We start from the raw sequence: 26,507 nt of genomic DNA on the forward strand, positions 1-26,507 counted from the left end.
TAAACTTTCGAGTCTTTTTGACAAGGTTGTAAAAATTTTATATCAACAAGAAAGAAATATGTGACTTGGTCACAAATACAGAGTAGGTATTTCACGAGTGACAGTGAGCCCGATGGAATTGAAAATGCAACCCAAAATACATTTCCGAAAAAAGCTGGCTACTGAAATTAAAATATCCAGCTTTTATTATCAGTCGTGAAATATAGTCTATTTCTAAAATATATGCAGTTGTATCAGTTTATAACACGAACTACGTGTATGCAGCTATCTCCTTTCAAGACATGTCAAACAAGTTCATTGGCTCTGCTAGGTGCGCTATTAAGATGGTCGCTCTATGTATCTCACTTCCAACCGTACGATTAGAGTAACATAGAACTATCGACGTGCGTCTGACTCGACGCGGCGTAAGAAATTCGAAATAAATGCACAACACTGTGCATGCGCATCATCCATAATAGGAGAGTCGAATGATATTTTGATTATTAAAAGCGATTATTTCGATTTATTCGATTATCAAAATATATCGATTATGCCCAACACTAGAAAATACTATAATTTCTTGACAATGGCGGTAACATAAACAACTCATTATGTCACGAGAGGCTAAATGACCCAGGCCATTCCATACTTGTGCGCAAGTCCTATAATTTTGCGTGTTATTTAAATTTGACGTTCACGGACTTAGAAAATATTGTTGAAAAATTAGAACAACACTTGTGTATCTAATAAGAAACAATACAATAAAAGACCTTTTTTATGTAGTAAACTCATTTATACAGAATGTCCCACAACTCGCGCGTCAGCTGCTAACTGTGACTTTTAATATTTAATCCAACAAGGATTCTACAACAACGAACGTGAAAAGTATATTAGTTTTGAAATGAAATCGATTTTAAGATAACCAATGACACACGCCTTCCTGAAGGTAACTCTACTAAATGTATGCGTTTCCGAGGAAACGATTTTAAATGTGCTGCTAAAAAAACTGTGATGAAATGTTTGGACGAGTTTTATAAGGGTTGATTTGGCGCACGAATCCCAGGTCTAGAAAACGACCCGTAGGCGAGTTTTTTGTTATTTTTTAGATTTTTTAAAATTTTTAAATAAAAAAATTAAAAATTAAATTTTCAAATTCTAGGGAATTTTGTATTATGTAATTGGTAATTCAAAGTAACGGATGCAACTACATCTGCAACATATGTTAAAAAGTAGAGTTTGAACATTAATATTGGAAGTTTTTTGGTGTAAATGACAATAATACACTGAAATATTGATAAAAATTTTCTTAGAGATCAATTAAACTACGAGTGCTTTAATAGATAGCCATAAACGACTCCAAATTGAATACGATAATAGACCTATTAAAAGATTCTAAAAACATAATTATATCTTTAGTTTATGTTCTACTCATCTACTGTTCTTTGCCATACGCGCAGCACACGGTACACTACTTACCAATACCATGCGGTACATGTAACAACAAAGCACCCAAGTTACTAACGCATGCGTATTGGTAAGGATCGTCCTGGGTTATTTAGCCTCTCGTATTATGTCTTGCTGTCAAATGTCAAATACGGACGAACGGCATGTCGACTTCTTGATTCAAACGTGACGTCACTGCATATATTTCTGAAATGAACTATACCCTGTATTTTAAAAGAGTCAAGAAACGATTACCGTTATTTCTTAAAAATGTGCGTTTTTATATGCATTTAAATAAACAAGAAAGTTATTAATTAAGAGTTATTATGAAAGATAAATTAAGAGGATGTTGCAAGAAAATAAGTCTTATAATAATGTTTAAAAATAAGTTACACAAACAGAATATTTTAGAAGTACATAATTCACGTTGTCAATTGTCAAAAATGTTGTGCTATAACCGTAGAGGGGCTATAACCTAAAACCAAATTTTATAAATTCTTGCAGAAATCGTGTCTATTTTGTTCGGTCCCACATGTTTAACATTTTCCATAAATATAAGCAAACGTAAAATATCAGGATTGTCGTCGAAGTGGAGCTTCTTCGTGACCAGTTCCACCTGAAAAATTGTCTATTTATTTATGGAACTAAAATAATGTATTAATTACTTTGGAAAAATGGGGCACTTTTCGTCGATTTCCCCTTGGGAGCATCATTTTCTGTAAAAGATTTTTTTTAATATTGACACAATATATCAAATATCACCTCAGTTACCTCGAATCGTGAGCTTTTCTATCTTGGAATCTAGATCCAGTGAATTCATATAAATGTTAAAGTCGGCGTCTTTGGTCATTTTTTCATTAATCTCAGCTTCAGCCAATCGTGGATCAGCTCCTGATTCAATTAACAATCGAAAAGATCGTAAATCGGAATTTTTCAAAGCCATAGACAAAAGCGTTTCACCATTTTGATATTTTTGATTGACATCTGCTCCTTGTTCTATGAAATATTTTACCAGATTTACATTTTCTAATTCTAACGACCATACAAAGGAAGTATTTGCAAAGGTTGCGTGTACTTTGAGACCTTTTTCAACTATGTAATTGAGTATTTCAAAATTAAGTTTTTCCACGCGCACTCCAGGAAGATTTTTATCAGCCAAATTTAATTGGGCACCACTTTCCATTAGAAATTTTACAATATTCCAATGCTCTCCACGAGCGGCTGTAATTAAGGGTGTTCCTGCATCATTTCAGAATTAAGTTTTTTTATACACATTTCTACAGGAAGGTTACCATATTCACTAGTCAAATTTACATCGGCACCACTTTTTATTAGATATTTTGCAATATCCAAATTTCCTCGCGCAATAGCTCTACTTAAGTGAGTTGATCTGGACACCACATTAAGAGGAGCTCCTCTTTCTACCAATAACTGTACCATATCTAAGTAGCCTGAATCAATGGCATGAAATAAAGCTGTATGAATTGTCAATTCAGCCCCGTGATCCAAGAGGAGATTTATTATGTTTATGTTTTTCTTGTTCACTGCCCAGTATAAAGGTGTTTTGCCATTTTTATCCGGTTTACAGGTATTTGCACCCAAAATTATTAATTTCTCGCTAATTTGATGAAACCCCGTTTGGATACTGATAATCAAAGGAGTATCTCCATCTGGTCCTTCTACGTTGGGATTTACACCTTTCTCCAGCAAAAACTGGACAAGGGGAAGATTATTCTTGCACACTACGAACTCGAGTGGTGTATATTTACCTAAGCACCATTGTACTTGTACACCAAACATAATTTTACTCATGTTATAACCTTCTCTCAACATTTGGGTAAGAACAGTGGAATCACTGTTCAATAGAGCATTGTATAATCGGTGCTAAAACATATGAACATATTTAACAAACTGGAAATGAACAATAAGGATTGCAAAATGTAAAATAACAATTCTAAAAATGCAGCTATAATGAAACAACTTTCAAAATCGAAGAGGTAGATGAAGAAGCATTAGCAGAAAAGAAGACCAAAATGGACGATACTCGGCCAGCCAATCTAAATTTTAATTTTTCTGTTACCAGCGGGATGACTGAATCTATTAGAGAGTCACTAACATGTATTTAGATTGAACTTCGTGGGAGTTTTTTCTTACTATTTGTTGATAAAAGTATGATCAACGATATTGTGGCCAGACCATCCATATGCAAAGAAGAATGCCACAAAACTTGACATAAATATTAGTACGCCATCACGGCTACACACTTATTTTCCAACAACAAATTAACAAATAAATAGTTTATTGGGAAATCTCAATATCGTATAGTGCCTCGTCGAGCTTGAATTACAGCTTCTATTCGTCATGGCAATTCCTTCAAAAAGGTGCTGAGTGACAGCTTGGTTTATTTCTTCCCATTCTTGAATAACTGCTGCACTTAGGTATCTCAAGTTTGCAGGAGCAGAAAGAATGTGTATGTATAAAATTCTCAAAAATTGTTAAAAAGCAATCAGACTTGGAATATAAATACTTTTAGCTTGACTTAAATGAAAAAGTAAAAAGTAGTTTGGCACTGCAAGATTTGAAGAAAAAAGAGTTTAAAACAGAAAATTCAAATTTCGAATTTTTTATCTGGTACATATTTATCTAAATGAAATTTCTTGTCTTTATTCAAGATCGTGAACTTTTGAATCATTTTCAATATCGATCATTCTGGATATCACATAATTTTTTTACAAAAGTGGTAAATACAGCACTGATGATATGTATGTTGAAAACTATTTTCCTACCCACTCTGCTGAATGATATGTTACCATAGACAGATCCATCACAAAACAATAATTCTCAAACTTTGTTGGGTAAATTAGTAAACCACACCCGAAATATACCAAACTAAACAACAGAATTGTCTGAGATAACCAAAACAGATAATAAAAATTAAAACTGCGCAAGTTAATGTGTTCACGTGCTGAAAGTTCTCAGTTTCTAATTATAAGAATTCATTGATATAGAAGTAACGACAAGTTTCATAATAGGAGATATTTTGATTGATAGGCTTATCATCACTTATCAGTTAATCTTGAATCACGGCTTTTGTCGTTCTGGTATTAGCGGTACCTAGTTTATATAACGAGTCGTTGGCGAGTTATTTAAAGCTCACAAGTGCAAAAAAGAAGCATTAGACACGAATTTTGTACATAATTTTTTGTAATACCTAATATTAGAAGATATTGAACCCTGGCTTCGCTAGGTCTGTCTTACCATCACCTGGAATAAGCCTAAGCAATATGTCCAACAGTACCTACTATAAACTAGAACTATAAATTTATTGAAATATGAATACTTTTATCCAACACCTGTTTATTATGAAGTCATAATAATGCCGATTTTGAATATATTATGAGGTCTATGAAACCCTAGTGGACTTATGAACCCTTAATTAAACTGTTTTTATAAAATTAAACAGTTTAGAGAGAATTGAACAGTTTATTGAACATAAAAAAATGTAATACATACATAAAATTAGAATTAAAATTAGAACAACTCTTTTTTTGGCTGTGACTTCTTCAACATTATTCGGTGTTGGATAAGACTATGTATTACTCGTGCCTTAACAGCAAATAAGTCACTCAAGAAATATTAGCCCACTCGAGCAAGCTCTCGTGACTAAACATTTCTTTGGTGACTTATTTGCCTTATTAGCAGGGTCCGGACGAAATAGTACCGGACAAGTCAACCAGTACAACTTTGCGTAATCCCTCGCTCGCACATAAACACGATTCAGCTGGTTCCCTGTTATTGAAAACGAACCAGCTGAATCGTGTTTATATGTGAGTGGGGTATTACGCAAAGTTGTACTGGTCGACTTGTGCGGTACTATTTCGTCCGGACACTGCTTATTAAACACTTGTATAATAAATAGCTCGACTGCGTCTCTGTCTTCAGTCTCTGGGCTTGCCACAAAAAGACTCACTTCTACTCTTTATGATATAATATGCTATTATATGCCACTTTTAGGGATTACTGTGCCGACAAAGGCATCGAGAAACATAAAATTATAACCAACAAAAATTCCGCCCCCAATGAATGGTTGTTATGAACGTTTTGTTGAAATTAAATATTTAAAATAAAAATTCTTAATTGAGCGAACCTATTCTAATCATTACAGTACCAAGAAATAATTGACATGTCAATAACAAAAATCGCTTGCGTATAGACAGCTTTCTTTTTCACTCAATCATGATAGAGTTTACTTTTCACCTGCCAAAAGTATGATTCCGACTATTAAATCTTGATAAACTCTTACAGAAATTTTCGGCTTCCGTTGTCTGAAAGACGGCCTCAACCAAACTGAACTGATGCAATGCCACACACACTCCGATCGGTCTGCTACTTTGACCTGCACAGTTATTCAGAATCGTTGTTTTTTATTCTCATCCGGTCGCCTGAACAGTCCGCCAAGTCCCCGCAGTTTTCTGCCACACGTACTCAGGAAATACGGAAGGCCAGGACTGCACAGTTTTTCCCCTGAGGATTTCCGGAGCGTGTATGGAGCGCATGTAACATCAGGCAATTGATTCGATTTGGTGGTTGATCTCTGATGGTTTAGGGTGGCATTTCTCTGACGGCCACCACAGGCTTGCACGTTGTAAATCGTCGATCCCTGAATAGTCGTAATCACATTACAGACATTTTGGAACCTCACGTGTCCCATTTGTCCCTTATTTTGGGGGTGATTTCATTCTGTTGCAGGAGAACGCAAAATCTCATACTGCCAGAATAGTGAGAGAGTACCTTCCGGACGTTGGTATTCAGGTTATGAACTAACCAGCAAGAAGTCCAGACCTGAATCCAAGGGAACATCTGTAGGATAATATGGGACGATGTTTGCATGAGCAAATGCCCCCTCCAGCTAACCTTCACAAGGTAAGACAGCGAGAGATGGAAATATGGGAAGATATCGATTAGGGAGCAACAATATGGGGCCTGATTGAGAGTATGCACCCGTTATTAAGTTTTTTTTGCAGTCATGAAGTTTAATATTTTTATTAAAGTTTAGAAAATTGTTAAAAGTGTCAGTGATAAAATTGTTCAAGCAGTAAAGGATTCCTGGATTGTTAAAGGTGTCCAAATCTGACGGTTCTGGAATTAAAATTTGTAGGTATTTCGAAATTTTAAGGTAGTGCATTAACTTTGTGAAGAAGTTTATGATGTCTAAAAATAAGTTACACAAACGGGATATTTTAATAGTACATAATTCACATTGTCAATTCTCAATAATTTTGATATAATCTAAAAGCAAATCTTATATATGCTTATTCACATGAAGTGGAGCTTCTTCATGACCAGTTGCACCTGGAATATTGTGGGATATATTAATGCAATTAAAATAAAGTATTGATTACCTTGGAGCGATGAAGCATTTTCCGTCGATTCTCCCTTGGGAGCACCATTTTCTGTAAAAGATATTTTTTTTAATATTGATGCAGTTTAAATATCAGTTCAGTTACCTCGAATCGTGACCTTTTTTATTTTGGATTCTAGATTCAGTGAATTCATATAAATGGCAAAGTCGTCGTCTTTAGCCATTTTTTTTTTAATCTCAGCTTCAGCCAATCGGGGATCAGCTCCGGATTCAATTAACAATCGGAAAGATCGTAAATCGGAATTTTTCAAAGCGGTAGACAAAAGCGTTTGACCATTTTTATTTTTTTGGTTGACATCTGCTCCTTGCTTTATAAAATATTCCACTGTATCTACCTGTTCCATTTCTAATGAACATACAAGTAAACTGCTTGCAAGTGTTGCGTCTACTTTGAGGCCATTTGCAATCATGCAATTGAATATTTCAAAATTACGTTTTCCCATGCACAAGTTTAGAGGAAGATTACCATATTTATCAGCCAAATTTGTGTCAGCACCTCTTTTTATTAGATATTTTGTAATATCCGAATGACTTCGCTCAATAGCACGAATTAAGGGAGTTCCTGAAGACACTACATTAAGGGGAGCCCCTCTTTCTACCAATAACTGTACCACATCTAAATAGCCTAAATCAATAGCATGTAATAAAGCTGTATGAATTGTCATTTCAGCACCGTAATCCAACAGCTGATTTATTATCTTTTGGTTTTTTTTATCCACTGCCCAATATAAAGGAGTTTTGCCATTTGTATCCGGTTTACAGGTATTTGCACCCGCAACTAGTAAACTCTCGCACATTTGAAGAAACTCGGCTTTGATACTGATGATCAAAGGAGTATCTCCATTTGGTCCTTCTACGTTGGGATTTACACCTTTTTCGAGCAAAAACCGGGCAAGGACCAGATCATTCTTGAATACTACGAACTCGAGTGATGTATACTGTTCTGCTAACAGATCACTAGGCAGCTTTGGTACAGCAAACACAATTTCACTCATGTTATAACCTTCTTTCAACATTTGGGTAAGAACAGTGGTATCACATTTCAATAAAGCATTGTATAATCGGGTCTAAAACATAACAACATAATATTCAACAAACTGGAAATAAACAATACGGGTTGCAAAATGAAAGATAATAGTTACAAAAATGCAGCTATCGGGTTTTTTTAAATTTCACCTCATAGTAGGCGTTGAAGAGTCAATTGTGAACGCACTATACAGGTTACGGATCACGGATCAGCTGTTTAAAATCTTACGTTTTATACGAGTGGTGCGTTCACAATCGACTCATCAACGCTTACTACGACATGAAATTAAAAAAAAAAACACCCGATATAATGACACAATGTTTTCAAAATTTAACAATCAGAATATAGTATATGTATTATTACATGAGCAAGTAAAGAAGGTTTTTATCTAGGAAAATGAAGGTTGCAGCACAAGTCGAAGGCGCGTGCTGTAATCATTTGAGCGGAATGTGGATAAAAATCTTTTTTCACTAGGTACTAGTATTAGAAGGGGTTACTCCTGAATCGAACCCAGAAGTAGAATTTCTCTCCTACTGGTTAATAATTTTTTCGCAGGTAAAATAACAAGACCTAATTTTTTTATCGGATAAATTTTTCACTTTCACGAAAACTTTTTGCTTTAACAATTTAATTCATACACTAAAAATCCCATAAGCAGAGGTGTTTTTGTCATTATGACAGCGAAAAAAGTTTGCCCTAACTTTTCCAGCGACAAAACGGAATCTAACGTTTGAAAGCGTCTGATTCTAGTAGGTCTGCATCATTGTAATTTACGTATTCATTAAATTGTCTTACCGAATTACACTCAAGCTTTTTTTTTGGGTCGAAGTAAACTTGACATTTATAATTCGAGTTTTGTTGTTTGGCAATTAAACTCAAAAAACTGCCAGAAAAAATTACTCGTCCTACGGACGTGTTCTTGGTTAAATTGCCAGACAACAAAATTCTCATTGAAATGTCAAGTTTATTTCGACAAAAAAAAAGCTCTCGTGTAATTATAAGTGACAATTTTACCATATAGAAACGAGTGATTTTTCAAATCTCCAATTATTTTTATTACAAAATTTGCAAAAAATTGGACATTGGTGTTTGACATGAAATATGTTTGTACGGTGTACCTACCTACTACATGATTCAAGTTTTACCGCCCGCACGATAAACCCTAATACAAAATTAGTAAAAATTACGAAACGTTAAGGTTAAATAAAATCGGCGTTAGCAGCCCGTGTAAACGTACTCATTGTAAACGAAAGTGAAACCTATCTTGCGTGTGGTTGTTAGCCATTTAAGTGTGACTAGGAGATTGCTTACGAGACGATGAGGATTTATTTTATTTTGTGACAATTTTAAATGAGGTACCCAAATCATCAAATGGAAAACAGCAACACATTTTATAATAGTTTAATTAGTCAAATTGAAAACATTCAAATACAACAAAGGAAAATTAATCTACTATTCACATTTATTGTGATTTCTGAATTGTTGGAAACTTAGGTTATATCGCTCACTCGATTTGACAGGCAACAATGAGCCTAAAGTCGGCCTTACACCAAGGCAATAATTGGCAACAAGTTGCCTGCAACATTTTTTAGTAATGTTGCTGTTGTTTGTCCACCGACCGTACATTCGACCAATTTGGATAAAAAATGACACTGACACTGCGGATGTCAGATGAACGGATAATAGACTTTCCTAATATTATCGAAACTTCAAGTACCAATAACAAGGGAAGTAGAAATTACTGGTGCCTTAAAATTTGAAAATTGCAAATTTGAAGATTGTCATTGCAGGAAAAGAAAAATAAATAAATGAGTTCGTGTCCGATTTTTTTTGTGATCCGCTTGAAGATAAAATAGTATATGTATGTATACAGGCTGTCTTAAAAAATCATCCCACGCTATAACTTTGCTATTGATGACCCAAATGAAAAAAAATATACAGGAAACGAAATGGCTCTAAAAACACTACAAACCTGAGTGAGCATATCCACTGCGCCAAAAAATTGTCGTAACACATCGAATTTCGAAAATATTGTTTGTTTCATGATGAGAAAAGATATCTACACAAACGTAAACGTCCTAACATAATATTGACATAATATTAACATAATAATAAGTTATTATATGTATATCATTTTTGCTTCAATTACTTCTGCCATTTTTAAGTAATGCAAAAATATGTTTAGTGTTGCGACAATTTTTTGGCGCAGTATAATTTTTTAACATCTACCCCATTTATGAGCAATGGGTAACTGTTACGGAAAAAGTGCGTAGGGGGGCGAATGTACACATTTACCGGTAAACGTTCATGATGACCGGTTTCGTTGGTAAATGTGCATAGCAATCTTTTTCAGTCATCGTTTTCGCACATGGATTGTATGCACATTTACCAAAGGCGGATGGTAAATGTGGATATAAATTTACTAAGAACGCTAAGACCAAGCGAGAATAACCGGTGAATGTGGATACCCGCCGGTGTGAGATTAGGTCTAGGTTGAAACGACATAACAGTGCAATTGGTAGATGTTTTAGTTTGAATAACAATGAGGGACAAATGTAATGTGCACGTTTTAAAAAATGCAGTTGAAGGGGAAAATGCGTAACAAAGAAGTGCCAGTGTAAAGCTTCACTGGTACTATGTAATTCTAAATCCCACGGTAGCAATCCCTGTCGCAATAAAGACTAACTAGCAATTTGGTTTTCTTTAAAAAAATGTATACAGGGTGTTTTTGAAGTTGAGGCGTTCCTTTTAACATGTGATAGGATGCGTTGTTCTAAAGAGTTTTGGCCAAAATCACCTTAGTAAAATGTGTACGGCAATGAAGATAAAATAAGTTCATTTTTTTGAAATTTTTGAAACCGGTCCTGCTCAAATTTGCGCTGATTTGTTAGAAATTAGAATTGATAATTTAATTCATGTATAAAAAATCCCATAAGCCGCGATGTATTTGTCACTTTGACATCGGATAAAGTTAGCCCTAACTTTGCATCTGGATAAAATGTGCTTAAACTTCCATGGCAAACTTTTTCGAACCTGATTATTGTTTGTTGTTATGATAACGAACCAACAATTTTAAACATTGACACAGCTTGTAATAAATTGACGTGCAAAATGGCCAATTCAATTTTTCATAATTACCTACCTATTATTATTCATTAAATTATCTCATCGAATTACGCTCGAGGTTTTTTTCGTCCAGGATAAAATTTCATTTTTTAAACTCTAATTTGGTTTCTTTTTGGTAAATTGACTCCACAAACCACCAGATAAAAAAACTCGTCCTTCGGACTCGTTTTTTTATCGGGTGGTTTGTGTCGTCAATTTACCAAGCAACCAAATTATCGTAAAAAAAATCAATTTTATCCGGACAAAAAAAGACCTCTCGTGTAATTACAGTCGACAAAAAAAAATCAAATGAGCATGAACGTTAATCAAAAATACTGTCAGAGTTGTCACCTAATTAGTCGGAATGGCTTTATCATTACGAAAATAATGAGCTCACAGATATGTTGCTAATGTATATGGGCAATGTTATCACGTTATCAGAATGCAGCTGCGGCGTCCAGAGAGTATTATATTTTTTTTTCTACGCACAGCTATTTCCAGAAAGAAACCATGCTGGGCCACGTCAGTTATTAATCTAGTACAGCGGAGAAATACACAGGACCGGATACAAAATTTTAGAAAACAATAAAAATATACAATCAATTATCTCCGTTAATACAAACATTTTACTAAGAAGATTTAGGCTAAAAATTTTAAGAATAATGTATAGTATCTCGTGTTACAAGGAACCCCTCAACTTCGAAAACACCCTGTATTGTTGTTCCTTATGTTTAGTTTATTTTCTATTTTAATTTGTTGTTTTTTAATAAATCATATTTCATATCTAATTAGTAATTACATACGTTGTACAGACCTATAATATACCGATTAACTTCAACAGAAGTACTAGGACACTGTACACATTTACCGGCCAAAGTGCATATAAGAGATAATTTACACACATAAGCCGGTGGAAGTGCACATTGACCCTTTTTGCACTCTTGCACTCACCGTATCATGACGACGACGTCTGTCCAACTGCTGGGTACTTGTTAACGGGTTTTCTTTCACAGTCTCTTCAATTTGGGGGTTGAGGTATGATGACAAAGGTGGCATATACTGTCGGCCCCTATCCACACTTCTCGCTTGATTAGCACGCAGTGACGGCTCGTGTTCCGCGAACATGGACATGACTGGTGGTGGTACATCGTCATAGCTCTGCAACGGCTCTCGGCCAAATTAACTTTTGCCGGGGTTGTGTGAAACGAGCTAAGCTATCCGTTACAAGTTACAACCAAAACACTCCTTAACACAACCTTTTTGTTCTTCATTAAGTATATTTAATTTTTGACAATGGTCGTAAATTATTACTTTAATGCAAGATGTCATAATTTTATAAATTGTAGGCAGACATGTGATTGGCTTATATTTTGATGAATTTTTTGTATCGGAATCTTTTGGTTTCAGATATGTTATACCATGGGCCAAAAACTCTGGAAATGTGTTAGGTTCCCTAATAAATCCGTTAAAGTGATCAAGTAAGCATTAATGAATACAAGTAAATTTTTTTAACCAAATGTTATGAATTTGGTCACCTCCAGGGGATTTCCAATTATGTGAACTAGTAATATTTTTTACTAAAATTTTAAGGCTAATTTGAATATGATGTGAATTATTACTATCTGGTATCTCATTTTCTAAATGAGGAATCCATTCTGCCTGATTATTAAATTGAACTTCGTTTGACCATACGTTTGACCAGAATTCTTTAATTTCATTTATATTTGGTATACCATTATTATTTTGAGTTTTATTATCTGTTAAATTTTCGTAAAACAACTTCTCATTATTTCTAAATAGTTTGTTTTCAAATTTCCGCTGTTTATTGTTTTTGTACCTATCTTTTTAGTCGTTTAGAATAAATATTTAACTTCTGTAATAAAGTGTCTTTAATTTCTATTAATGTTTTATTATATTCGTTATATTTTAAACAATGTATTCGGTTGTTATTTATAGTCATTTAAGATATAAGTGTAAAAAAGCTACCCTTTATTGCACGAACGGGTTTAAAATACGACCGAGGTACGAGGGAGTATTTTAAAAGATGTGAGTGCAACAAAGGAACTTTTTAAATTAAAATAAACATCAAAAACACGACTGCGTTTTTTAATGCAATGCAAACCAGTTGTATAAAAAATAGATGAATGATGGACGTGTTAAAAGTGATTTTATTTTGAAAAATTTCAGTAGGCGTATGAAACATTAAAAAAATTTTACTAATGGGGGAAAAGATCGGCTAGGTCTTTAGGAATTCAACTAAAAAAAATCAATTATTTATTTCCAATGGTTCAAGAGTTATAAATTTGTTAATGAAGCCCTGCAACCTCGCTTTTTTGCAAAAAAGATGACGTAGGTCAAAAACGATGACAGATAAATGTTGACAAAAAGACGTTCTAAACTCAAAATTTAACGTAGAATCGAAATGTGAAGTCAAAATGAGACCTTTCCATTTAGAAAAATAAAGATGGCGTCGATTTCCGGTATTTCCGGAAGTGCCACCATTTTGAAAATATTTCATTTGAACTTGGAGTAGTCGATTATAGTCAACTACCAATTTTCATATATTATACAACGAGAGGATTGAAAATTCTCGATTATACGAGACGTGTTATTATTATTATTATTATTATTATTATTATTGTTGACGGCTAACAGGCTTGACGCCCAATTAGAAGCCCTGCCAAAAAGAAACATCACGAGATCGTAGATCGAGTGGTGTTTCCGGCAACACGTCGAGTAATCGAGAATTTTCCATCCTCGAGTTGTATACGGGTAGACTATATCATGAATAAAATAAATAAATAAACAAATAAACAGGTTCCCGAAACTAACTGGGCGCATTCAGTAGCAGAGCGATTTAATGTGACGTTAATGTGACGGTTAGCGCAAAAAATTTTGTAAGTTAAGGCGGCGAGCGAAAATACAAAGGTTGGTATATATATATTCGAATATACAAAGGTTCGTGTATTCGAAATCGCCCTGGTTACTACAATAACCGCTGTAATACATGGCAACTAAAGAAAATCAAAGATTCTTATTGGTTTATAAAGTAATGAATGATATAGTCATTTTTCGTATCCCACCTCCACCCGGCGGCACGGCAATTTTGCCGGAGTACATACACTATTACGGATATTACTATCAAGTAATAGTGCAGTGCTTATCAACATAATTACCGGCGTCTCGCCTCCGCATTTTGACTTTGTTGTGTATTATGTTCTGTGTCAATGTTAAGGAACTTCCTCACGATGTGACATGAGTATAATAATATACCTTTTTGAATTTCATATTAATATGATTTGGGGAAATCAAAAAGTTTCTAATGAACGGGCTACGTGAATCAGCCTGTATACAGTGAGCGGCAAAAGTATGGAATAAATTCATTAAAAATTAAACAATTTTTTTTTTCAAAAAAATCTTTGGACAGGTCAATTTTAGTTTATAAAAATACATATTTTAATACAAAACAAAATTCCAAGCAGTCATTTGTTTTCGAGTTATGACGTCATCGACAGTTTTTTTAAATAGAAACCCCCTATTTTTTTCTTGATTCTGATAGCCCTTTTAATTGTCTAAACGCCAGTATAAAAATTTTGTTATCTTACATAAGAAAATTTTTGAGAAAAAAAAAATAAAGCTGGAAAAAATAAATTTTATAACGACGAACAAAAACAAATCAAAAACCGTGTTAGTAAGTACTTAAAATTATGTAATTAAATGTTCGAATTGCCATCCCCCAGCTTGTTGACAATAAGCAAGTTTATGAAGAAATTCCCCCTATTTTAGTTTTATCTATCGCATCCAATCAAAATAAAAATTTCTATACGTTGTTTCTGTTAAATGAGTAATTTTCGAAAACGTTTTGTAAAACAAATAACACATGCGAATGAAATTGACAGTAACATTTGACTGTTTGATTTACCTACTTGATTTTGTGACTTGTTTTTGTTCATTATAAAATTTATTTTTTCCAACTTTATTATTTTTTTTCTCAAAAATTTCCTTATGTAAAATAACAAAATTTTTATACATACTGTCATTTAGACAATTAAAAGGGCTATCAGAATCAAGAAAAAAATAGGGGGTTTCTATTTTAAAAAACTATCGATGACGTCATAACTCGAAAACAAATGACTGCTTGGAATTTTATTTTTTATTAAAATATGTATTTTTATAAACTAAAATCGACCTGTCCAGAAATTTTTTTGAATTTTTTTTTTTTAATTTTTAATGAATTTATTCCATACTTTTGCCGCTCACTGTATAATACTGTGTAATTTTTTAAAACTTGTGTTATTTACAAATTCAGGTAAAATGAATTGATTTAAAATTTCAATCATTGCAAAGAATTTTTTGGAACTTTGTTGTTTAGGTAATAGTGGTCTATTAAATGGTTCTCTGTGTTCAAATTCGTTAAGAGTTCTATTGAATTCATCCTCAATTTGTTCTTTAAAATTTTGATGGTAGTAAAAATTTTTATTAATAACATGTATATCATTATAACTCAAGTCTAAATTATGTATGTCGGTTTGTATGGTGTTGCTTGGTGAATCGAGAATTGAACAGAAAGAGAGTCATTATGATTAGATAATCTTTGTAAACTTTGCGGTTCAACAGAATTTTGGAGTAAATTATTAGAAACTTCATTATTTTCGGAATAATTAATTGACAATTCTAACTTAACATCATTTTTGAACTTTTCTAAAATTGCTGAAGGGATATAGTTTTTCTTCATAATGGCTCTTCTTTGGTCAGCTAAATTTTGAATAGTAACAGGAAACTGGGGGTACTTACTTTGGAACGCTTTAAATAAATCAAGTCTGTAAGTACTCACAACATCCTGTAGTTTGGCGATCCGAAAATATTCGCGTATAATAAAAATATTCATTTCCATAGTCCGTTTTTTGCGCTTTCTAACCTCTCTAGCACCATTGGATTGCAGTGAAGCACTTGCAACAACATTTGGCGCGTTTTTATCACAGAGCGAATTAGGTAATTGACATTTAGACAGTTGTTTATTAATGGCAAATACCATTTAACAGTGGAAGAACAATAACAAAATAACAATTTAACCAAACACAATAACATAAACAAAAACAATACACTCGTGACGTGACAACCCTAAACAGCGTTTCTTATACTAATTTTGAAACAACTATATTTAATATTATAAAATTCAACATTATGAGAATTACAAAGGATAGAATACAATCAGTTTAGGAGTTCACATGAGCATATGAGCCTGAGCAAATTGTCACTTGCAAAAGATACTTTCAGATATTTTTATATATAAAGTTCAGCTCTGAAAGGAATGTCGTAATAGTATATTATACACTTCTGGACAAAATTAAGAGACCACCAATAAAAATTAAAATTACTTGATGAAAGTCTCACTGATCTTAACAAAATTCACACTCGCCATAGTTAAGTGCATATTACATTATCATCATTTTTATAGTATGCCATAAAGAAATGAACACTTGTTTTCAAAAAACGAATGTCAACAAAAAATACTTGTTAGAGATACTATTTTGAGTTGTTTTACTGTACTAAAGCATTGATTTTATCATTACAAAAGTACAAAATCTGTTTTCCGTCACATATTAAACCAAAAGTATACCTAGGCGGCATCTTAGAGTTGAGGAAGTGTCTTAAATCATTATTCTTCTCCGCGAAGGGTATTCGCGGAGGGAAGTTGCTCAAATTTTAAATACCAACAAAACAAATCTGTGGTACAAAGAGCTGCTGCAAGCATAGGATCACTGGCAGTTTTAACAGAAGAAGAGGACAAGGTGCTAAAAGAAAAACAACCGCCAGGGAAGATCACTACATACATAGAACTGCAGGCTTTAAGGAAGCGTTTTGTAACCTCTCGGGAGTTAAAAAATGACCTTCGTTGGCTTCGTTTGGATACTCGAAAAGAAATTTCAACAAAAACTGTAAGAAGGATGTTGAAAGAAGTCAATCTGGTTGCCAGAAAACCTGCAGCTGGTCCAATTTTTACAACCTTACATAAAAGAAATCGTTTGTCTTTCTTTTTAAACCACCAGTTATGGAATGAAAGACACTGGGACTCAGTTCTATTCACTAATGAGTCCCGTTTCACATTTCCAATAACGATTGTCGTGTTCTCGTTTTGCAAAGACTTGGTGAGAGGTACTATGCCGGCCAAAAAATTTTGGCCGTCATTGTCTGTCAATTCAAAAAAAAAAGTGTAATCCGTACTTTATTGTCATCATGATTATATGAACGTTATTTTTTGGGTGGTAAATTTCAAAACTCAAAATAATTTTGTCATTTCTACTACACAGAACGTTTACCTCAGGTTATCTATGTACGATTGCTCTAATTTTGTTCATTCATGTCGGATTTTTGGAATATCTGAGCTTCAAACAGTTTAAATTGATTGTCAAAATGACAAGAATCGAAAGTGGGGTTACGATTCCTAAAGGTTTATTTACACTTTACTTGAATGTCAAGAAAGTGACGGCCAAAATTTTTTGGCCGCCATAGTACGTGCACAACATTCGTGGAATTGATAAATTTGATGGTATGGGGCGGAATAAGTTTCAATGATCGTACACAATTAGTTATAGTGCGAAATGGATCAATGACGGCAGCAAGATATAGGGACGATATTATTGTACCTCATGCACTATTGCGGGCAAAAAAAGTGGGACATCAACGTCATTGTCTTGACTTTTAAAATGTGAAACAACCCTTACCTGATTCTAACCCTACTTTGAATTAATTGACGTTGTCATTAGGTTTTGTAGGTTGTAGGGAACGATTGTAAGTAAGCACGTAGTGAATATTTATTTAATGCAAAGTTCCAATCAAAATCTACCTTTATCAAAAAAAGAGGGCATTTGGAAAAGGAAAATAGGAGTATAAAATAAATTTTTAAACTGTCAGCTGGAATAGTGTCAAAAAAAAATGACAATAAAGCTTGAACTATATCGAATTTTTCAAAACTGACAGAAATTTGATGTCCCACTTTTTTGCCCGCAATAGTACAGCCATATGCTGAAAATTTTGGTCCGAACTTTATTTTTATGCACGATAACACAAGACCACACATTGCTCATATTGTAACAATTGCTTTGAGAGATGCAAATATTGACAGTCTAGAATGGCCAGCGAAAAGCCCTGATCTAAATCCCATTGAGCACCTGTGGGATCACATGAACCGACGAGTTAGAAGTGTTCATGTACCTCCCATTAATCTTGAAGAGCTGTAAAACTTGCTTATACAGGGTCATTACAGTTTGTCCAGCGAGAGATTGGTTGACATAAAAGTCGCTAAATTCTACGTAGAGCAAGGAGTAGCTAGGGCACATAAAATTTGAAATATATCCTTCAAGCAGTAACATTTTTGCCCTGAAATTATGCTCTAATTAATGTATTCTAGTGCATTTTGTAGTGTTGGGTTATTTTAATAGACTTTAAAATCTCCTAATCTCTCGCTGGACGAAGTTTACCATCGTATACTCCATACGGTGATAGATTGCACGTTTTTAAATTCTAGTTCCAAAACATAAAGCAGTGAAAAATACTAAACTCTCCATCTCAATTGTTTTACGTTATGTAGAAAACCGTTGTATCCCTGCAGATTAATTCCCGCGAAACCAGTTTCTGTGTCTGTCTTCTGTCAAAAAACGTGCAATCTATCAGAGTACGGAGTTTAGTAGGCGTTGGCGAGCGTTGGTGATGTAGTTGAATGTGCCGCAAGCTTGATAACATGAGTGAGACTAGCATCGCCGATAGGTGGCGCTACCGGCGATTGTGAAAATCTGTCTACTAGTTTGTCTAACGTTGTGAAGCAGGCGGCACATTCAAAATTTGTGTGGCTTTTCAACGCCAAGTGCGATGGGACAATCATTTATAATGACCCTGTACAAGAGTGGCATCAAATACCATAACAGAACATTCAAAACCTCATTAAGAGTAACTATGCCAAGAAGGATGCAAGAGTGTATAGCAACCAGAGGCGGGAACACAAGTTATTAGTTTACGTTAATGCTTTTTTAAAATTACATTTCTTAATTTATTGTTTTTCGCAATTTTGACTGTTTTTAGTTTTTTGGCTAGATTAAGTTGAATTTGTATATTTTTTTGACGTACATCATACCAATTAAATAATGTAAAATACACTTGACTATGATGTGTGTGAATTTTATTAAAATTAAGGAGATTATCATAAAGTAATTTTAATTTTTATTGGTGGTCCCTTAATTTTTTCCAGAAGTGTATTATAACTTATAAGATAAGTGATGCATCATCATACGAGAGTGAGAATTTTGACCAACGAGTGCGCTTGCGCACGAGTGGGACACTTCTCACGAGTTTCATAATGGTATTTCGATCACGTGTGATATACGACGTTTTATGGTGCAACTATTGCAAAAAATCCAAGAAATGAAGTTTCATTCAAGTGAAATATTCGCCTATAAAAATATAATAGTATGCTTGTATATGTATCAGTTTTCGCAGTTACCAATGGTTGTTATAGTTATGAAATAAACAATGTCGTTTTTTCACATTTTGTAAAAAAATTATAAAAATGGATGTTTTACCGGAAAATATCCATTTAGGTAAAGTCGAAACATATGTATTGTATTCTCAATTTGGTTGTAGGTCGTAAAATTTTATTGCATATTATGAGCGATTAACGGGCACAATGGTTGGGTTTGAAAAGGTTGGGAAGCGGCGCGTGCCGTTTGCCGTACAATGCAAATATATAAAATGTACAATACAACCCTACTTAAAATATTACCTGCTAGTGGTAAACTAGGATTTATAAGCCCTGCAAGATCTTTAACTTAAAGTACCATAAAATTTTACGACCTACAACCAAATTGAAAATACAATACGAGAAAGAGTAGGTATGTGTTCCTAAAGTGGAAGGCAGATAATTGTTTGGCAGCTATAGTCGGCACGGAGATATAGTGATAATGTATTCAGTCCCGTACTTAACTTCAATAACGATTGTCACTGTTAGCGAATTTGGTTTATAACCATTACAAAGAAAACGCTTTAGACGGTCAGCACTACCTGGCGTTCTTCAGGCAGTCTTTACAGGCAAAATATCTTGTCCAAGCACTTATCCCTAATAAACTACTTAGACGTTGCCAGCCTCCTCGTTATGGGGACTGAATACATTATCACCATATCTCCGTGCCGACTATAACACGGAAGATATACTCATTTGTGAGTACTTTATCTCACCCGTGCATAATATTTGTTTTCTGTCATCCTAACAACGAATGGTGCAGAGTAGCTCAAATCAACCTGTAAGATAAAATAATAAAAAATTTAATGATTTTCAATATCGGTTATTCTAGATCACATATTTTTTTATAAAAGTGGTAAATACCTGTGAAAGAGGAAGTGTTCTTTTCTTCTCTTTGGGGTCCATGACAACATCAAAACAGTATATGTATCTCAAACTTTCTTGGCTAAATTAGTAAGACACACCCGAAATATATCAAACTAATTAACAAAATTGTCTCAGATAACGAAAACAGATAATATCTAAGAATTAAAATTGCGCAAGTCAATGTGTTCACGTGCTCAAAGTTCACAGTTTCTAATTGTAGGAATTCGGTGATATCTACAGGGTACCTATAAAAATTGTCTGGTCAAGTCAGCTTTGGAAAAAAAAAATTGTGCCGCTTTTTTGAAACCGATACCTAATTTTTAATATTAATTCGTTATTAATAACTGTCACTTCAGACATTGATGTTTTGTTCGCGCTTAGAAGTCGAGGTTGCGTTCTTTATGTTCGTTATATCATATCGCAACTAATCAGTGACCAGTTTATAAAGACCAAAAATCTGTATTTTTCTATCCAAATTGCAAATGCGTCCGCTTTTAGAGGTAAATAGACTGGCAGAATTTATGAGGTTAGGTTTTGATGTTTTAGTTTTATTTTAGCTTTATTTTCTTGAAGGTGGCTTATTCTGTTGAACAGAACACGTTCATTGTTATTATTGTTATTATTGATCGCATTTGCTTCGTCATCGAAATGTGCATCAAGTTTGTTTTTGAAGATGTTGGAGTTAGATGCGTTCACAATTTCGTCACTTAGGCCATTCCAGTCGCTATTCCATTTAAGTATGGAGTATAGAATAGCATAGGGACTATTTTCCCGTGGTTGATTGATGATTGATCAAAATGAGAGAAAAGTTTGGACCTTCGTTTAGACCAAGGCAATGCTCGATTTTTGATAACTACTGTCAAATTTTGATATTTAATCAATTTTTTGTTTATTAACTTATTAGTGTCAAACTTATCGAGCTTTTGTTTCAAACGCATCATTAAACTACAATTTTGTTATTAGAATACCACTACTGTAAGTTCTTTTATGACTTTTTTTTGGTCATTTTGCTTGCAATGTATGTTTTCAAATTTTTCGCGTTCGTCAGTGTGAAACGTTCTCCATTCAAAGCGACATCTACTGCATTCTTAAATAAATAAGTATAATCCTAGATTATTGCATTAAATAGCAAACTTACAAGTAGAAACTGTGAACTTTGAGCACGTGAACACATTAATTTGCGCAGTTTTAAATTTTCTTATCTGTTTTCGTTATCTGGCACAATTCTGTTTGTTTGTGTTTAGTTTGGTACATTTTGAGTGTCTTACTAATTTACCTAACAAAGTTTGAAATACATACAGAGTGATCACAAAAAAACGCCCCAGCTTATCTTTCTTATTTGAAATCCGATATCAACAAGCGGTACATCAAATTAAAGGGTTCAAAAAGTACTATAAACTGGATATAAAATGTTGCCCTTAGCAACCCTATCTTACAAGGATCAAGGGTCAACTTAAATTTTTTAAATAGCAACCTATAATTTTTTTGATACAGTTAGATTCATTATGTTTTTCTAAGTTAAAAAATATAGCACACCCTGTATATTTAAATGTTATTCTAACATAAGAAATAAATAAAATTCAATTACAAATTATTAGGAATAAGTAGAACTTTATTCGTAACAGGCCATGAATTACTTAAGATATTCTTGTAGCCATGGAAACACAAAAAAAATAAACATTTATTTTGAAAATAAACTTTATTTGTCGTGATTTTTGTTTAATTTTTTTCTCCAATTTCGTGTTGTGAAATAAAATGAACAATAATGAAATTGTGGATATGTTGCAAGCATATTTCGGAAATAATAGAAATTACTACTTGCAGAGAAACGCCACCTGAAAGCCTTCTCAATGCCACGCGAAGGGTCTCGAACAAAATGGTGCTCAATTTGAACAGATCAGTTGAAAAAAAATTATTGTTGTTTTTATTGTTTGTATTAGTTAATAAATATTGTTTCCATGACTACAAAAATGTCTTCATAAGTAATTCATAGCCTGTTACGAATAAAGTTCTACTTATTCCTATTAGAATTAGAAATTAGAATGAGATTTAAATATACAGGGTGTGCTATATTTTTGAACTCAGAAAAACATAATGAATTTAACTGTACCAAAAAAATCGTATGTTGCCATTAAAAAAAATAAAGTTGACCCTAGACCCTTGCAAGGGAGGGTTGCAACATTTTATATTCAGTTTATAGTACTTTTTAAACCCTTTAATTTGATGTATTACTCGTTGAAATCGGATGTCAAATAAGAAAGATATAAGCTGGGGCGTTTTTTTGTGATCACTCTGTATATCGTTTTGTGATCGATCCGTGTATAGCAACTATAAATGAAGAAGAATCGGTAGGAAAATATTTTTCTACATAAATATTACTAACGGTGTATTTATCACTTTTATAACAAATTATGTGATTCCCAGAATTATCGATATTGAAAAGGATTCAAAAGTCTCCGATCTTCAATAAAGATTAGTTGTTATCAGAAATTTCGTTTAGATAAATAAATGATAAGAATTCGACTACACTCACATTTGATTTTGTTTCTCTTTTTTAAAATTCTTTTATCAAAAGCTTATTAATTTACCTAAAAGATTCAATTACTTGCACTGTTTGAGAATCAAAGAATTTTTTTTATTATTTTACGGCATTCCGTTCTGGGGATGAACTTTCTACGCAAATATATTTTGGCAGTACCGGATGACTTTTAATTTACGATTTTATGTTGGTACACTTGACTATCAGATTCAAATATGACAGTTCAAAAGCCAAAAAAAAAATTTCTTATTTATTTCCAGAATCCTAGAAAGCGAATCAACAGACAATTCTTTGACAAATGACCAGGCGTACCAATCCACTAAATTCCTCTCAATCATTAAGTCACCCGGTATTTCTTACAAGTGAAAATTTGCTCCTATCATGTGAACTCCTAAACTGATTGTATTCTATCCTTTCGTTTATTATTATTATTATCATCACACTGTTTTGACAAATGACGTGATTGACAAATTTCACAGCTCACTAGCTTAGTCATTTCGAGCATTTAGAACAAATTTTTCTCTTGTTCACTTTTGTCACGTCATTTTTAAATTGTTTTTTATTAACTCTTTAATTTGTTGGTTTTTGTTATATAATGGGTACCTACACAGAGTCATTCACGTAAGATGACGAGCCTGACCAGGTAAAAATGCAACCCAAAATACACTTTACTAAGCATTATGTTTTAGTATTTGAAAAGATTTTTGAACGATGACAGAACCAATATGATCCTACTTACCCATTACTTTTGTGATTTTAATTGCTTATTATTGTTATTAAATCAAGAGAGGTAACGTGCGATCGAATAAAAAAAAAATCGAGTTACTTGGATTGTGCTATTCTGATGCTTTGATTGGTTCAAACCGCCATTTTTGCGATTTTTTTTTTATTCGATCGCACGGTATTTTTCTGTCAGAACTTGACATTCATTAAGCTGACCTTAAAAGCTGTCTACGTTTTATGTGCATTATGATAATGCCGGATAATGTAACAGGGATCGAGATTGCTGTGTGAATTGTCTTTTGGGTTGCATTTTTACCTGGTCAGGCTCGTCATCTTACGTGAATAATCCTGTAGCTCTTTGCATTTTTATATTCAAAAAACAAATCTCTGCAATACTGAATAAAAAAAAATGTACAGTACTATTTGAAAAAAACAAGTTCATCTGTCAAAAACTAGACTCATTTTTTTTTTAATTTAGTTAGCATTGAAATGTTTTGAAAATTATTTCGTTTGATGTGATTCATTCAAATCGGATAAAAAATAAGCAAGATACAGCATCAAAGGTTTTTCGTCAGTCACCCCGTATATGATGAAATTTTTTTTACATATACTTAAGGTACTAGGTACGTTTATTTGAAAATATGTCATGGTAGTGAATGTGTTAAAATTTCTAGAAAATAGAGTTAGTTGTACAAAAGTAAAAAGGTAAAAATAAATGTGTAAATTAATCTGACTGCCAAATTTTGAAAATTGTTTCATTATAGCTGCATTTTTAGAACTTCTATTTGACATTTTGAAAGCCGTTTTGTTTATTTCCAGTTTGTTGAATACGTTCTTATATTTTAGAGGCCATTATACAATGCTCTAGTCAACAATGATACCAGTTTTCTTACCCAAATGTTGAACGAAGGTTTTGACATGAGTAAAACTCTGTTTCGTGTACCAGAGATGCGATTTAGATCAACAGCACTCAAGTTCGTAGTAAAAAATAATAATCTTTCCCTTGTCCAATTTTTGCTCGAAAAAGGTGTAAATCCCAATGTAGGAGAATGGACTCCTTTGATCATCAGTATCATAATGGGGTTTCATTAAATTAGCGAGAAATTAATAACTTTGGGTGCAAATACCTGTAAACCGGATAAAAATGGCAAAACACCTTTATACTGGGCAGTGAACAAGAAAAACATAAACATAATAAATCTCCTCTTGGATCACGGGGCTGAATTGACAATTCATACAGCTTTATTTCATGCCATTGATTCAGGCTACTTAGATATGGTACAGTTATTGGTAGAAAGAGGAGCTCCTCTTAATGTGGTGTCTGGAGCAACTCATTTAAGTGGAGCTATTTCGCGAGGAAATTTGGATATGGCAAAATATCTAATAAAAAGTGGTGCCGATGTAAATTTGACTAGTGAATATGGTAACCTTCCTGTAGAAATGTGTATCAAAAAAATTAATTCTGAAATGATGCAGGAACACCCTTAATTACAGCCGCTCGTGGAGAGCATTGGAATATTGTAAAATTTCTAATGGAAAGTGGTGCCCAATTAAATTTGGCTGATAAAAATCTTCCTGGAGTGCGCGTGGAAAAACTTAATTTTGAAATACTCAATTACATAGTTGAAAAAGGTCTCAAAGTACACGCAACCTTTGCAAATACTTCCTTTGTATGGTCGTTAGAATTAGAAAATGTAAATCTGGTAAAATATTTCATAGAACAAGGAGCAGATGTCAATCAAAAATATCAAAATGGTGAAACGCTTTTGTCTATGGCTTTGAAAAATTCCGATTTACGATCTTTTCGATTGTTAATTGAATCAGGAGCTGATCCACGATTGGCTGAAGCTGAGATTAATGAAAAAATGACCAAAGACGCCGACTTTAACATTTATATGAATTCACTGGATCTAGATTCCAAGATAGAAAAGCTCACGATTCGAGGTAACTGAGGTGATATTTGATATATTGTGTCAATATTAAAAAAAATCTTTTACAGAAAATGATGCTCCCAAGGGGAAATCGACGAAAAGTGCCCCATTTTTCCAAAGTAATTAATACATTATTTTAGTTCCATAAATAAATAGACAATTTTTCAGGTGGAACTGGTCACGAAGAAGCTCCATTTCGACGACAATCCTGATATTTTACGTTTGCTTATATTTATGGAAAATGTTAAACATGTGGGACCGAACAAAATAGACACGATTTCTGCAAGAATTTATAAAATTTGGTTTTAGGTTATAGCCCCTCTACGGTTATAGCACAACATTTTTGACAATTGACAACGTGAATTATGTACCTACTTCTAAAATATTCTGTTTGTGTAACTTATTTTTAAACATTATTATAAGACTTATTTTCTTGCAACATCCTCTTAATTTATCTTTCATAATAACTCTTAATTAATAACTTTCTTGTTTATTTAAATGCATATAAAAACGCACATTTTTAAGAAATAACGGTAATCGTTTCTTGACTCTTTTAAAATACAGGGTATAGTTCATTTCAGAAATATATGCAGTGACGTCACGTTTGAATCAAGAAGTCGACATGCCGTTCGTCCGTATTTGACATTTGACAGCAAGACATAATACGAGAGGCTAAATAACCCAGGACGATCCTTACCAATACGCATGCGTTAGGGGTTTCATTAAATTAGCGAGAAATTAATAACTTTGGGTGCAAATACCTGTAAACCGGATAAAAATGGCAAAACACCTTTATACTGGGCAGTGAACAAGAAAAATATAAACATAATAAATCTCCTCTTGGATCACGGGGCTGAATTGACAATTCATACAGCTTTATTACATGCCATTGATTCAGACTACTTAGATCTAGTACAGTTATTAGTAAAAAGGGGAGCTCCTCTTAATGTGGTGTCTCC

General features: G+C 33.4%; 4 protein-coding genes across 8 annotated transcripts in view; 1 reads left to right on the top strand and 3 right to left on the bottom strand.

The window, feature by feature from the left end:
• LOC138129696 (ankyrin repeat domain-containing protein 29-like) overlaps nt 1–25,989 on the top strand; it is a 263,705-nt gene extending 237,716 nt beyond the window's left edge. For 2 of the 3 annotated variants that reach the window (XM_069045976.1, XM_069045973.1), the window contains exons 4-6: nt 25,094–25,561; nt 25,617–25,667; nt 25,717–25,989. In XM_069045976.1, coding sequence (XP_068902077.1) covers nt 25,094–25,561; nt 25,617–25,667; nt 25,717–25,760 — 563 coding nt within the window. In that variant the 3' untranslated portion in view covers nt 25,761–25,989. The remainder of the gene's footprint in view (nt 1–25,093; nt 25,562–25,616; nt 25,668–25,716) is intronic. The other variant, XM_069045974.1, reaches the window with a different exon arrangement.
• Nucleotides 1–26,507, bottom strand: part of LOC138129705 (inversin-B-like) — a 98,359-nt gene that overhangs the window by 46,802 nt on the left and 25,050 nt on the right. The window lies entirely within an intron of this gene.
• LOC138129699 (putative ankyrin repeat protein RF_0381) lies at nt 1,772–5,208 on the bottom strand. Its single transcript, XM_069045979.1, has 6 exons — nt 4,209–5,208; nt 2,715–3,306; nt 2,194–2,661; nt 2,088–2,138; nt 1,955–2,038; nt 1,772–1,897 (listed from the first exon to the last, which is right to left on the bottom strand). The coding sequence occupies exons 1-5, from the start codon at nt 4,245–4,247 to the stop codon at nt 1,995–1,997; spliced, it is 1,194 nt and encodes a 397-aa protein (XP_068902080.1). The 5' UTR covers nt 4,248–5,208; the 3' UTR covers nt 1,772–1,897; nt 1,955–1,994.
• Nucleotides 6,607–21,457, bottom strand: LOC138129694 (putative ankyrin repeat protein RF_0381). 2 transcript variants are annotated; one of them, XM_069045970.1, is made up of 6 exons: nt 20,353–21,450; nt 20,205–20,267; nt 11,928–12,134; nt 6,930–7,911; nt 6,825–6,875; nt 6,607–6,774 (listed from the first exon to the last, which is right to left on the bottom strand). In XM_069045970.1, the coding sequence occupies exons 1-6, from the start codon at nt 20,392–20,394 to the stop codon at nt 6,725–6,727; spliced, it is 1,395 nt and encodes a 464-aa protein (XP_068902071.1). In that variant the 5' UTR covers nt 20,395–21,450; the 3' UTR covers nt 6,607–6,724. The 2 variants fall into 2 exon arrangements, with proteins under 2 accessions (XP_068902071.1, XP_068902072.1); XM_069045971.1 differs by lacking the exon at nt 20,205–20,267 and having other exon boundaries at nt 20,353–21,457.

This window comes from Tenebrio molitor, chromosome 4 (genome assembly GCF_963966145.1).
Source record: "Tenebrio molitor chromosome 4, icTenMoli1.1, whole genome shotgun sequence".
Taxonomy (NCBI): Eukaryota; Metazoa; Arthropoda; class Insecta; order Coleoptera; family Tenebrionidae; genus Tenebrio; species Tenebrio molitor.

Coding starts and splice junctions, on each gene's coding strand:
- LOC138129694 (XM_069045970.1), bottom strand. CDS start 20,394: ATGGACCCCAAAGAGAAGAAAAGAACACTTCCTCTTTCACAG. Junction 20,268..20,352: donor GAACACTTCCTCTTTCACAG/GTATTTACCACT, acceptor TTTATCTTACAG/GTTGATTTGAGCTACTCTGC. Junction 6,876..6,929: donor AAAAAAGGTCACGATTCGAG/GTAACTGAACTG, acceptor TATCTTTTACAG/AAAATGGTGCTCCCAAGGGA.
- LOC138129699 (XM_069045979.1), bottom strand. CDS start 4,247: ATGGATCTGTCTATGGTAACATATCATTCAGCAGAGTGG. Junction 3,307..4,208: donor CATATCATTCAGCAGAGTGG/GTAGGAAAATAG, acceptor CATATGTTTTAG/CACCGATTATACAATGCTCT. Junction 2,139..2,193: donor AGAAAAGCTCACGATTCGAG/GTAACTGAGGTG, acceptor AATCTTTTACAG/AAAATGATGCTCCCAAGGGG.